Raw genomic sequence first — 14,990 nt, forward strand, 5'->3', positions numbered from 1 at the left:
ATGGGGTCGCACAGAGTCAGACACGTTTGAAGCAACTGAGCCGCAGCAGCAGCAGCAGCAGGTTGCTAACCCACAGCTGCAGAGCTAAACAAGGGCAGAGTCATGATTTAAAATGAAAACCACTCAGCTGCAGTGCACATGCTTCTACTTTAGCACACTGACTCCTAAAGAGAATTTTACATGCTAATCATTAGAAAGGACCTAAATAAGAAGGCTCCTAGACTACTGTTAAGAACCCAGCTAATATCACACAGCTACCATTTTCCTATATATTTTTCCAGAAGACAGAACAACAACTTATTTCCCTGGATAGGCCCCTCAGCCCAAATTCTTTCTAGCTTAGGCCAAGCGGCAATTTTAATGGAACTGGAATCAAGTTCATGATTGTCTATTAGAGTTCCAATGTCCTGAGACCTTTGTTAATTGAATTAGACACAAGACAAAGGGAATTAAAAGGAGGGTAAGTTAAATTTTCATATTGCCTTGGGCAAATGTCAGAGAAGTGGGTCTTTTTTTCCCTGAGGAACTGCGTACCCACTTTAACATTTACAATTATTTTATAATTAGATTGATATTTTGTAAGATAGAAGCCTCCATAACACTGACATTCAAATGCCTCCTTTGTACAGGGAGAAAGGGAGAGCAAGGGCCAATTACTTGTGCTGCAATATCGTTTTCAAGGAGACTTAACATTTATTAAGTCACTAAATATCCAAATCCAAAATAATTTCAAATTCTCTGCAGTGATCCCATTCCATCAACCATACTACCTAAATATACCCTGCTTCCATCACTCAACAAAGCCACAAAGGCTATTATAAGGCATTAAAAACCTCTACATAGTTTCTCCTTTCTGCATCTGCACTTTCCTCTGATCAATTAAGATTTCGGTTAGGCTGGAGGTGAGAAAGGAAGGAAATAAAACTGAAGCCACAAATCCTTATCTTAATTCCACAAATAGCACTGACAAGCAACAATTGGTGAGGAAAAAAGCTCAATGGAAGGCTTCCTTGCTTCAAGCTTATGTTAATTATTATCCAAAATTCATGATTAAATTATTACTCATAAAACATCTCTGTCTACTTCTCAGAAGTATCACAAATGATGGTCCTATTCTATCTCAGGGCGCATTAGTGTCACTGAGGGAAAAAACAGGTCTGCATCTGATTCAAACAGATTAAACTTATATTTATAGCAGACACATCCTTTAGGAAGGAGCTTTCAAGTCATATATTCAGAAGACACTTCATTCTGGAATTTTCTAGAAATGGCGTAGATGCCTGCCTTCCCTCTGAGCCCCTAGTTTAGAAATCTGAGGACCTAAATGCCTTTTGTGATTATCCATTTGCAAACATTCCTTTGTTTTCTAACAGACCTTTCTCTTTTTATCACCTATAAATATTCTACACTAACATGCAGCAGCACCCTATACAAGGACAGATCAAGATAATGAAAGTGCAAAAATGTCAAAGCCTATTTTTCATAAAAGAGCTTGAGGAGGGAGAAACGTGACAACTTCAAGGTTGACCAGACTGGACAATCCTGAAAAGACAAATGCACTGAGTTAATGCTGAAAATGTCAGCTAAATCGCCACTAAGAAACTAGTGATGTCTATGACTCACTCTTTTCCAAAGAGGAAAACAAGTCACTCCCCTCTCTTGCAGATATAGCTGTTTTCACAGAACAGACTGACTACAGCAAGAGCTTCCCAAGGCAATGTCTAGGTCAAAGCAATCAGCAGAGGTGATCTTCTGACTGGGCTGAGAGCTCCCCTACATCTTTTATGTAAGAAAGGCCAATTGTCGCATCTTACTCTTCAAAAATAGAGCTATCTCAGTCCTTCAATAAAGCATCACTACAAACAAAGTTAGTGGAGGTGATGGAATTCCAACTGAGCTATTTCAAATACGAAAAGATGATGTGAAAGTGCTGCACTCAATATGCCAGCAAATCTGGAAAACTCAGCAGTGGACACAGGACTGGAAAAGATCAGTTTTTGTTCCAATCCCAAAGAATGGCAATACCAAAGAATGTTCAAACTACTGCACAATTGCACTCATCTCACACGCCAGCAAAGTAATGCTCAAAATTCTCCAAGCTAGGCTTCAACAGTATGTGAACAGAGAACTTCCAGATGTTCAAGCTGGAATTAGGAAAGGCAGAAGAACCAGAGATCAAATTGCCAATCTCCATTGGATCACAGAAAAAGCAACAGAATTCCAGAAAAACATTTACTTCTGCTTCATTGACTACGCTAACGCCTTTGACTGTGTGCATCACAAAAAACTGTGGAAAATTCTTAAAAGAGATGGGAATACCAGACCACCTTACCTGCCTCCTGAGAAACCTGTATGTAGGTCAAAAAGCAACAGTTAGAACCGGCCATACACCAAGAGACTGGTTCAAAATTGGGAAAGGTGTACATCGAAGCTGTATATCATCACCCTGCTTATTTAACCTATATGAAGAATACATCATGAGAAATGCTGGGCTGGATAAAGCACACGCTGGAATCAAGATTGCTGGGAGAAATGTCAGTATAACCTCAGATATGCAGATGACACCACCCGTATGGCAGAAAGCGAAGAGGAAGAGCCTCTTGATGAAAGTGAAAGAAGAGAGTGAAAAAGCTGGCTTAAAACTCAGTATTCAAAAAACGAAGATCATGGCATCTAGTCCCATTATTTCATGGCAAATAGATGGGGAAACAATGGAAACAGTGGCAGACTTTATTTTCTTGGACTCCAAAATCACTGCAAATGGTGACTACAGCCATGAAATTATAAAACGCTTGCTCCTTGGAAGAAAAATTATAACCAACCGAGACAGCATATTAAAATACAGAGATACTGCCAGCAAAGGTCCAGCTAACCAAAGCTATGGTTTTTCCAATAGTCACATATAAAGAAAGCTGAGCACCAAAGAACTGATGCTTTTGAACTGTGGTGTTGGAGAAGACTCTTGAGAGTCCTTTGGACTGCAAGGAGATCAAACGAGGCAATCCTAAAGGAAATCAGTCCTGAATATTCACTGGAAGGACTGACACTGAAGCTGAAGCTGCAGTACTTTGGCCACCGATGCTAAGAACTGACTCATTGGAAAAGACCCTGATGCTGGGAAAGATTGAAGGCAGGAGGAGAAGGGGATGACAGAAGATCAGATGGTTGGATGGCATCACCAACTCAACCAACATGAGTTTGAGCAAGCCCTGGGAGTTGGTGATGGACAGGGAAGCCAGTCCATGGGGTCACATAGACTCAGACACGACTGAGCGACTGAACTGAATTGTGTCCTTCAAGACTAACCCTTTGCCACAACCACAATATGATACCAAGTTTAAAAGCACCCATCTGAGTGTCTGTGCCTAAGAGGTAGTCAAAACAAGGCTGGTACCTGCTCTCACCTCCAAAACATAACTTTCTGTTTCACAATTAAAATGAGCAGCATCTTAGGGAAAATTATATCTTCACCCTTAGGTCTTTTTTGAAAAGAAAAATTAAAAGGAAGAAACAAATGGAAAGAGAGTGGCTAGATGGACAACAAAGAGAGAGGAAGGGAAGAGAGAATGGGTGAGGAAAAAGGTCAGGGTGCTTGTGGAGGGGAGAGGTATCGTGAACTTTATACATTTGCTCTTTCCAAAAGATGTGTTCATTCCACTAAAACAGTGAATGAGGAAAATATTTTCCTTTTCTTTTCTGACAGCTGGAGCATAAATGGTTGTTGCAATAACACCAGAAATTATTGGTCATTCTGAACATTCCTGCTAGTATGAAGCCAGCATGCCAGCCAATTTGAAATACTGGCCCACAAGGTGCCCTAGATATTTTGTTTTTCGAGTGTAGGAATGTCAGCTTCTGGATGAAAAGTGATGTATGCTGTCTGGTGGGCAGCATACTGGCCAGACACCAAATTTAGAATGTGTCTCCCTATCATCTCAGGTTCTAGCTCAGCAATCCTTCACAGCCAGTACCCCAGGAATGAGAAGACCAAGAAAGAGAGCAGTGTTTGACATGTGAGTCAAACCTCTACATACATTTCAAGAAGCTAGTCTGAATCCAGGGTGAGTTGGAGCTAGGTGGGTCTCTTCTTCAGGAAGTTGATTTATTTCTATTCCATTCTAGTTAAGGCCTACCGAAGGGAACTTAGGAAGCCCCACTACTAAAAGTGGTTAAGCCTCACATTTTATACATTTGTTAATGTTTTCATATATATAAAATGACATAACCACTCTAGTTTCATCACTTGCTTGTGGAAAAAGCAACATTATAAATTGAAAAATTGCTAAGGATAATATTTTGTCCATATGATTTTTTAAAATGTACCTCTGCTATCAAACGAAGCCTACAAAGAGTCCTCATATTAAGTCAAAAAGGTACCAGCAAATATCCGAGACTGATTTGCAGGTACCAACCCTGATTGTGAAGCAGTGTTGAGACAGGCTGGGCCTGGGACCTGGGACCCTTTGTTGTAATGCTTGCACCTGCACATCTCTTCATCTGCTCATCTCAAGCAACAGAATATAAAGAAACTGTAAGACACTAAAAATAACTGCGTACATATGCAGTTGGCAAATTATGAACAAGATACAAAAAGACCAAAAACCCAGCTGCCACTTCTGAGGCATCCCGGGTACTGTGCATGATCCCTGCACACAGCCCCACCAAGGGGGCTGGCAGACCACCCAAGGCATCTGTCCAGTCTAAACCACACGTTCATCCTTACCCTCATCCCATTTAATGGGCTACCTTGCTCCACCTCGGGGAGTAAGCAATAAAGCCTTAAAGCCAATAAAATCTTGCCTGAATTTCTCATCTGGAATCTTATCAATTTCTATTGATTAAGGAGTCCAAGAACCCTGGTCAGTAACAGTGTATAGTAATGCCTGCAGCTTTTACAAAGGTAGCACTCACTCTACCTGGAAGATCATAGTTCTACCCATTGTACATTTTCCCCATAATATCACAAAGGAATTCTCCATGGAAAAAAAGATTCCTGGAATGTTCCCATTATTTGCAGGAACCACAGTAATCCGTATGAGGGCAATCATAGTGGAGGGACATCAGACCAACACAAGAAATTCACAAACCCCAGCTCTTTTGTGTATTCCACTTTGACAACCATTCACTGTTTCCTATCCCACACGAGAACGTTCCTAAACCTCATACATAACTTACCAAGAGAACACGGAATTAGTGCATGCATATCTTTAGTAGGTATAAGCCATCTGAATCCTGGGCGGCTTGCAGGGAGGGGAAATAGTGAGAACACCATGAACACTTCTAGTTCAGAGCCCACTTTAAATGCTATGTTTCCACAATTAACCAGAAGTGGAAAATTGGCATAAATCAATAAAACAGCAATTTCCCCAAGCATTCTCCTCACTGATACTAAGCAAGGCACTGTGAGGTTGAAATTCTTTCCTTACCTTTGATTTAGCATTTGTAACATGTCACTTATTCTTTTATGCAAGTCCACCAGTTGAAATATTCTAATACATGAAGTTAACCTACAACCCTCCTCCAACTACTCTGCTGTTCTTCACATTAAAATTTTGTCTCTACTGAGAAGATATTAAATGTCAAAGCCCACATAAGATACAAAAAAACAGAAGTTAAATGGTCACATGATGTCATGATGTATATCTGCCTACAGAGACAGACCATGAGACTTGGTAACCAGCAAATGATAACCAAGAACATTGTGTTTCTTTATATAAATTATCTGGTATTTATGTATTAATATTATTATTTGTGTCACAAACAAAAACAAAAAATATATACATTCAGAAAATAAAAGGATAGACAAGCAACCCATAATTAAGCATTATGAGTAAAATTTACTGGAGTTACATTTTTCTAATAAGGATTTCTCAGGGAAATCTTTTCTAGAAATTAATTATATGTGTCACTACCCTAAACAAAGGAGGGCAAAAGAAGTAGCACAAGCGGTTCCAAGCTTACACAACAGAACAGCAAGGCTTAAAAGAATGAAAAATAATTACATTCTCTCCCCAGGCTATGAAGTCATCATAGCCTGTTCACTTTTAAGTAACCATAATGACAGTTTGATACTAAACAACAACTTAATGTTTCAAAATTAGCAGTACGAACCTTAGGTACACTAAATAATCCAATAACTATCTATAAAACTCCTAGCCTCAGTTTTCACTTATTCTCATGATAACTGACTAAATGAGACACACAGACTGATATCATATTGTTTATTTCTAATCAAGATAACTGTTAAGTGTCCAATCAATTTAGCCTCGGATCATTTATAGAGAAATGGAGAATACAGTGTTTGACCTAACAAAAATAGCTAACTTAGTAATTTTACAAAAGTCCAACTCTCAACACTGCACAAACCTACAAGATAGAATTTACAATTCTCATATCTTTCATATTACAATATTCAAAGTCATACAAAAAAATAAGGAATATTACAACTTCTTTAGAAACACGTAACTTGCCCCAAAATAGGTCTTCTCCTAACTGAATTTATATAGAATGGGCAAATATCCAATAATTTCAATCAGTATAGGAATAGAATAGTAATAATTAAGCTCAAGGGGATTATTTCCTTGATTTATCCAGTCGGGATGCTTTAAGACTAAAATAGGCAATTTTGTTCCCTGTGAAGAAAAAGTTTTACTGTGCTGTCACACACACACACACACCCCTGCATTTACAGGTACACAACATACTACAGTCTACAAGATTAGCACCGTCAGGATATCCATGCATATTCACATAGAAACAATAACAAGATTTCCGCAAACACGTATCATCAGCACCTGTTAATGACATTGGGCCACAATGAAGGAAAGTCTGGATTTAGTACAGGTCAAGGTGGAAAGCATTTCATCTTTCTCCATAACCAGTTCTGATCCTCTAGTAAACTCATCCTAGACTCTTCAATGGGCTCACACTAATTAAAATCTTTAACAGTTTTCTTGGTTTTCCAGGCCCAGTTTCCTTTTTACCACTGCTAGTGTTAACTAAAGAAATCCTACCCCAATAAGCACTACAAATAATATGCTAAAGAAAAATAATCCCCCAGAAAATGCAGTAACTTCTGTACCAGAATTTAAATGAAGAATGCTGCTTCCTTAATTTTAGTAAGATTATTGATTCTAACCAGAAAGAATTTACCTAAGCAACCACTCTGAAGCACATACACTATTCAAATACATCTTTATTATGGTGGCTCAATATCTAGAAATTTGGTGTTGACAGCATCATTATAAAATGCATAAAGCTGTCAGATCAGTTTGGAGGGAAAAAAAGCTTCTAAAATATAAAGACTTATTTAATGGGCATATGGCACTAGAACATAAATACCCATAAGTAAAATTATAAAAATAACACAAAGTAAAAAATTCCTTAAGCTAAGATTTAAAAAAAGAAACTGGAATTATTTAGTTGAAGCAAAATTATTAAATCACCCATACATACATAGCCACATTCACTCTTGCCCCAGGAATGCAATGTAGTCTTCATTCATTTCTAAAATGTTATACATCTGTATGATCATTACAACCCAAAAGCTTAGGAAGAGTATTAGAAAAAGCTTTTAAAAACTATTACAGATACTATAAAATCCTGTATGTGACAAACAAAATATGTGGGATGTCCAAATTTGCTGCTGCTGCTGCTGACTACAGCTTCATCCATGTAGGATCCACAGAGAAAGTGTGAGAACAGAGTATCAGTAGCCTCGTGTACTTCACTATGTCTCTATACATATGCATTACTTGAGAATGTCAGCTCATCCTCAAGTATAGTATGCAGTCATTAAGGATTTGGAGAATTTTTAAGGTCACAAAACTGATAGATACTCTGATCTGAGGGGGGAAAGAAAAATTCAAAGAAGCCAGAAGTTTCCTTTTTTCCAGAAAAGTGAAGAAATCCTTACCTTTCTGTATACCAGCATGTTGGGTGATTCATCTGCCACCCCATTGCTGGTCTGTCCATAATTATTCCCCTGGGCCATGTCACCACACACCTGGTGGTCCACTCTCAGATACAGGAATTGTCAGTCTACCCTGCAAGAGACAGAGACTTCAGTGAGTTCTTAATGGTAGTACTTAAGAAGGTTGACTCTTATTTTTCCAAACTTTAAACTTTTTACTTTGTATGGGAGTACAGCCGATTAACCATGTTGTGGTAGTTATAGGTGAACAGTGAAGCTCTTCAGTCATATATATACATGTATCCGTTCTCCCCCAAGTACCCCTCCCATCCAGGCAGGCACATAACATTGAGCAGAGTTCCATGTGCTGTACAAAGGTCCTTGTTGGTTATCTATTTTAAATACAGCAGCGTGTACATGACCATCCCAAACTCCCTAACTATCCAAGCAGGTTGACTCTTGATTCATCACCCCCATCCAACATTGGAGCATGCTTACATGCTGGGGCTGGCTTGTAGAAAGTAGCACAGAAATAGATCAAAAAAAAAAAAAATTTACACCTACAGTACTCCCAGGAAATTGTAAGAAATGACAATCTTTTAGTTAAAATTGTCATTTGACTAGGGTTTTAATTGACTTGATTTTCTGGATACTCATTTTTAAAAGTGTTTGAGGCTCACTGGAAAAAAAAAAAAAAAAAACACGGTTACCATTTCCATCCTACAGAGTTCTCTTCTCTCCCAATACTTGCATCTCCACCGGATGGTGTTTCCCCCCTCCCTCCCCGAGTGGTTAAAAAGGCTACACCCTGTGGCAGCACTTTCTCCCAGGTGTCTGTCTAGTTTCCCCGCATGCAAGCGCATCAGAGGCCCATTCCTGGGCCATTCTCCAGTCATGTGTTTCCTCTTCATTCCCCTAGGTCTCCCGCACAGAGTCAAGGCAGCTTCCTCGACTTTCACCTGCCTGCACTGCCCGGCCACTGCTGCTTCTCCCCTCGGCCCAACTGGGCTTCGGAAGTCGCGGCGTAACCCTAACCAACCCCGGCCAGAAGGCGGAGAAGGTGTCCTGGCAACAAGACCAGGTGGGAGGTCGGCCCTTCAGGCAATTACCTGGGTCACCGTGAGCAGCGCCAACTGCGGAAGCCTCGGAGCGACCAGGCAGAGAGAGAGGGGAAAACAAGCAAGCCCGGCTCGCCTGCGGCGGCAGCAAATGGCAGGCGAGCCTGAGCCGCGCACTGGAGCCGGGCCGGCGGCGGTGTCAGCCCGCGGACCCGGGCGCGGGGCTCCGGGGCACCGCCTCCGACCTCCGCCCCCACCCCAGCCCACCCCCATCCCCGTGCCCAGCCTCGTACCTCCTCCTCAAGGTCGCGGCCCGAGGCGCCTGCTTCCCGGCGGCTGGGTGCGGCGGTGTCAGCGCGCGGCCAGCTTCATCACCTCCGCGCGGGCACAGGGCTCTGACGGCCCGCGCTCCACCGCTCCCTCCTTCGCTTGGCTCCCGGGCTCCCGGACCACGAGCGCGCGCGGGACCGAGACGCCCGGCCAGTGCGCGCGACTGGGGAGGGAGGAGGGGACTGTCACGTGGGACCCGGCGTCCCTAGGTGCCGGCTCGGGGAGGGGAGCCGGGCGGGGTTCGGGGGGCTCGGCTCCGCGCGGCCTCGCTGCCCCGTCTCCTCTGCCGCCCCACCGTCTCGGGCAGGGAAAGTGGCCGCCCTGCCCCCAGGCGCGTGCAACCTGGGCCCTTGCACACCCGGCTCGCCGGGGTGCGCGCCGCTGAAGGCCTGGAGATGGGAGTGTTAAGCCGGAGAACAGAAAGGGCGATGGGTGGGTGGGTGGATGGATGGATGGAGGCATGCAGGAATGGAGGTAGCCCCTTGCGGCGGGCCACTTTGGTCACGTGCCCGGTGACTACGCTGACACTGCGAGGGTAGCAGATGACTGATTATCGTTATGCTTTAAAAACGGGAGTAGAGGGATATTGAGACATCCTAGGAGTGAAGGAAATGTCCAGGATCGAATGAGTCATTCAGCCCGTTTGCCTGCAAATTTCACAGCTTCCTCCTAAGTTAGAGAAATGGAAAACGATTTGGAGACTGCCAACTCGAAGTGCACATCTTGCCACCTGTTACAATGAAGGTATAGTCGCAATATCTGGTTTGTGTTTTAGACAGGAGATGCTCAGAGGACCTGTCACCCACTTAACTCTCACCCTCCAGCAGTTTTCAAAGAATGAGGGTAGGGTGATGATTCCCCCATAATTATTCTTCAGGTGGCTGTCACTAGTTCTTCTGTAAGGATTAGAGTGACATTAAGAAGAAAAATCACTTTTGTCCCAATTATAGTAAAGAAAGTAGTGTGTCTGGCTTTCAGGGGCAGGGTCGTGAAGTTAAAAATATCTGAAGTTTTCCTTCCACAGCTGGGCCAGGTGTTGGGGAGAAACACAAAATAATCAAGCTAGCCTCTTCCTAACATCCTAGATAAGAATGGAAGTTACAACTGGTCAGGAGAGCCCATCAAAGTAAACCCAGGGCCGTGTCCTCAAGTGCCTTTCCTCAGTCCGCCTAGCTCCTGTCAGCTTTTAACCAGGAAACATGTATTTTTTCAACCTACCCTCTTTTCTGAATAATACAGGGCAGAGATTCCTAGCCCAAACTATGTTACACACACCCTAGTCTGACCACCTCCCTCGTGTGCTCTGGAAATTGTGATTTTTTTCAGCAAAATTGCCACTTTTTCCACTTCTTCTCTAAATATGTGCTTAACTTTCTGACTGTAGCCAAAACCTGCCTCGTCCCCTTCAGCCCCTCTCTCTTGCCATTTATTCAGTCAATTCCAGGAAGTTGTGATGAATTGGATTAATAAGTTTGGAAAGAGTAATTGGGCATATTCACTTCATGGCAAATAGATGGGGAAACAGTGGACACAGTGGCTGACTTTATTTTTCTGGGCTCCAAAATCACTGCAGATGGTGATTGCAGCCATGAAATTAAAAGATGCTTGCTCCTTGGAAAGAAAGTTATGACCAACCTAGACAGCATATTAAAAAGCAAAGACATTACTTTGCCAACCAAGGTCCGTCTAGTCAAGGCTATGGTTTTTCCAGTGGTCATGTATGGATGTGAGAGTTGGACTACAAAGAAGGCTGAGCGCCGAAGAATTGATGCTTTTGAACTGTGGTGTTGGAGAAGACTCTTGAGAGTACCTTGGACTGCAAGGAGGTCCAACCAGTCCATCTTTAAGGAGATCAGTCCTGGGTGTTCATTGGAGGGACTGATATTGAAGCTAAACTCCAGTACTGTGGCCACCTGATGCGAAGAGCTGACTCATTTGAACAGACCCTGATGCTGGGAAAGATTGAGGGCAGGAGGAAAAGGGGATGACAGAGGATGAGATGGTTGGATGACATCACCAACTCAAAGGACATGGGTTTGTGTGGACTCCGGGAGTTGGTGATGGACAGGGAGGCCTGGCGTGCTGCGGTTCATGGGTCACAAAGAGTCGGACATAACTGAGTGACTGAACTGAACTGAACTCAGTTTGAACATTTTTCTCTTAACTCATTATTGACTGTAGGATATTTTCAGAAACTAACACCTGTGGCTGGCGATTTGTTATGTAAGAGATATTGATACGTCTCTGGTCAATAAAGTTCTGGTAACAAAAGATGTATTAATATGTCTCTGGTTAATACTGTGTTAAGGAGGACTGCCTGAAAGAAGCAGTTTCTCCCTCACATCCCAAGATAGAGATTTTATCCCATTAGTGGGGTCTCACCCAAGCTTAGCACTGATGGAACATTCCCATCAATCAGCAAACTAACAGAAAAGAGCTAACATTTTATATTTTATGAATGAGGTGTAAAATATGCACCAGTTGTATGCATAAAGTATAAAATATACCCTATCCATCTATCTACCCATTATATGTCAATATCTATATGTAGACTATCTCACATAAGATATGTACATAAGGCATCTATACATAGATACAGATATAGGCATGTGTAAACTCTCCCTTGTCACACTTCCCACTTACTCTTGTCCTATTTTTCTGCTTTTATACCAAAAACTTCCTCTTCCCTCATTCTGCCTTGAACCCATTCTATTCTGACAATAATCTCCTTGTTACTATATCAATGGTCATTTCGCAATATGTGAATCGACTTATAAGTTAAAGTTTATGCCTCTCACTTTCTCAAAAACTTTCTACATTTGCTTATCAGGGTACCACTGGCTGTTATTTCTTTTTTTTTTTTTTTCTAGTTTTGTTAAGACATAATTGACATACAGCACTATATAAGCTTAAGGTGTACACCATAATGATTTTATTTCCGTACGTTGTAAAATGATTACCACAGTAAACTTAGTGAATGAACATCTATTATCACATAGATGCAAAGGGGAAGAAAAAAAATTATTTTTTCCTTGTGGTGAAAGCTCTTAGGATTTACTCTCTTAACAACTTTCATGTACCATGTACAGTAGTGTTAATTATATTTACCCTGTTGTACATTACCTTTCTAGTACTTATTTATCTTGTGGCTGAAATTTGTACATTTAGGCTACCTTCATCTGCTTCCCCTTCCTCACCCCCAACATCTGATCTGTTTTTCTTTGAATGTGTTCACGTGCTAGTTTGTTTCTGAGGTAAAACTGACCTACAAGGCTGTGTAGTTCCTGTTGCAACATAGTGATTCAATATTTTTATACATTTCAAAATGATCACCACAGTCAGACTAGTTACTATTTCTCACCATATGAAGATATTAAATAATTATTGACTACATGTCCCACACTGTACATTTTATACCCATGACATCCCCTGGAGAAGGAAATAGCACCCCACTCCAGTGTTCTTGCCTGGAGAATCTCATAGACAGAGGAGCCTGGTGGGCTATAGTCCATGGCATGGCAAGAGTCAGACACAACTAAACCACCATACTACTATAAATGGAAAGTAAGTACCTCTTAATCTCCCTCACCTATTTCTCTCATTTCCTCTATACCTTTTTATTTCTTTTCTGCATTACTGGTTGCTGTTTCTCAGCCTCATTGCTTGTTCCTCTTTATCTTTTTCACCTCTGAATTTTAAAATGCCTCATATCCCAATCTTTGCGCCTCTACGTCTCTCATTTAATGAGTACTCCCTAGGTGAGATAAATCAGACTCAGACCTTTAAATGCTTCCTAAATACTAATAACTCCCAAATGTATTCCTTTCATGTAGACTCATGCTCTGAAATCCAGTCTGTCAACTGCCATCTTAACATCTCTATGGAATGTCTAATTGGTGTCTGATCAGCTTCATGATAGGCGGGATACTGTCTGTTTATCTCAGTGCTGTGCAACATCCCAGGCATAGTACAGTTTCTGGCACACAGTAGGTGCACGTTAACTAAATGAATTGAAGCATCTAATAATAATAATATGATAAGTAATTTTTATATTTAGCAATACAGTGTTTAGGTTATCTCATTTAATCCTTAGTAAAACCCTGCATGCATGCATGCACGCCAAGTCGCTTCAGTCATGTCCAGCTCTGTGTGACCCTATGGACTGTAGCCCTCCAGGCTCCTCTGTCCATGGGATTCTCCAGGCAAAGAATACTGGAGTGGATTGCCATGCCCTCCTCCAGGGCATCTTCCCAACCCAGGGATGGAACCCATCTCTCTTTACGTTTCCTGTATTGGCAGGCAGGTTCTTTACCACTAGCGCCACATGAGAACGTAGTCATAATTGTCATCTCTCTTACACTGATATACCAGTGGGGAAGGGGAGGATTAGAAAGCTTACAGAAACTGCTGGATACAACCTACATAACCAATAAGTGGCTATGTTGATTTGTACTGTGCCAGTTTGCTGAGCTAAAACTACATTTTTCAGGATTGCCTTCTCTGTATGCATGTGAGTGGAATTTGCCAAAGGAGGAATTTGTGCAAAAGTAGGAAAATAGAGTGAGATAACACTTATTCTTCTCCGAAGGACTTTGTAGTGTGACTACAGTGACACACTCGGAGTCCCAGAATGTTTTAGCATGTCTATGCTCTCACTTCACATTCAGATATTCCTAATTCCCAACCCTTATGAGCAACAGTCGCCCCATGCACATATCAAAAGCCTGAATGTGGACCTAAAGGAGCAATAGCCATGCAAAGACCACAGCTTTCCACTGACTTTCTACCAGCTCCCTCAGGTACCTTCCAGTACCTGGCTATGTCTGGCTTCCCAGCTATCCCTGGGAAGGGATAAGTTTCAACAAGTAAGCTTCAACTTACCCACTCACAAAACAGCTTCAGAGGGTCTGGTAATGACTTTTCTCAGATATTTCAGTTGCTCCTTCTAGAAAGTAACTCCCCCAGCTTCCGTCACAATTGTATAAACTATTGTTCCTGTAGTACACCTCTTATTCCATTATACTCATACTGGTTCTATTTCCCTGAGTGGCTTGTTATTGTTCGTTGTTCCATCACTAAGTCATGTCCGACTCTTTGTGACCCCATGGACTGCAGCATGCCAGGCTTCCATGTCCTTCACTATCTCCTGGAGTTTGCTCAAATTCAAACTGAGTGGCTGGCAGAGTTCAAATCCAAGTCTTCCTAGTGCTGTTCACTATTCTACAAGAAATCCAAGTTAGGGAGATAAAACCCTGAAACCGATAACTATGGGAAAGTGCAAAACTGGATGATCGCGGGGAGGTGAACTGACTGAAAGAAATGGGGTGACATTAAGCCTGAACTCGTCACGGACTGAGAGCATATCTCCATGTAGAGATGATGAGACGGAAAGGGTTTCCAGTAAGACACAAGAGGTTCTGAAACATGTTAGGAAAATCACTGTAATAAGACTAAAATTTACTGGATTCCTACCATATCTATATTTATATATAGACACCATTTGTATCTATATTCCTTCTCAACAGTTTTTAAAATTTCTGACAAAATTTACCCCACAAGCTATGTAAAGGAACGGGTTCAAGTTAGGAAACCTGACCGTGGTCATATACCTTCTATTAGAAATTGGATTCAAATATGCCTGTGTGTGTCTCCAAAGTCCTGTGGAAAATAATGTGTAAAAATGCCTCCAG

At 41.8% G+C, this 14,990-nt stretch overlaps 1 protein-coding gene across 12 annotated transcripts in view; it reads right to left on the reverse strand.

Moving 5' to 3' along the window:
• Positions 1–9,416, reverse strand: part of RGS7 (regulator of G protein signaling 7) — a 525,872-nt gene extending 516,456 nt beyond the window's left edge. For 11 of the 12 annotated variants that reach the window (XM_086342661.1, XM_086342663.1, XM_086342658.1 and 8 more), the window contains exons 1-2: positions 9,264–9,416; positions 7,916–8,045 (exon numbers count right to left, since the gene is read on the reverse strand). In XM_086342661.1, the coding sequence (XP_086198787.1) occupies positions 7,916–7,993 (78 nt within the window). In that variant the 5' untranslated portion in view covers positions 7,994–8,045; positions 9,264–9,416. Of the gene's footprint in view, positions 1–7,915; positions 8,046–9,021; positions 9,147–9,263 lie in introns of those variants that run through there. The other variant, XM_086342657.1, reaches the window with a different exon arrangement.
• Between the last annotated feature and the right edge of the window lie 5,574 nt (positions 9,417–14,990).

This window comes from Bos grunniens, chromosome 16 (assembly GCF_055505025.1).
Source record: "Bos grunniens cultivar Pamir isolate PY7600 chromosome 16, Bosgru_T2T1.0, whole genome shotgun sequence".
NCBI lineage: Eukaryota > Metazoa > Chordata > Mammalia > Artiodactyla > Bovidae > Bos > Bos grunniens.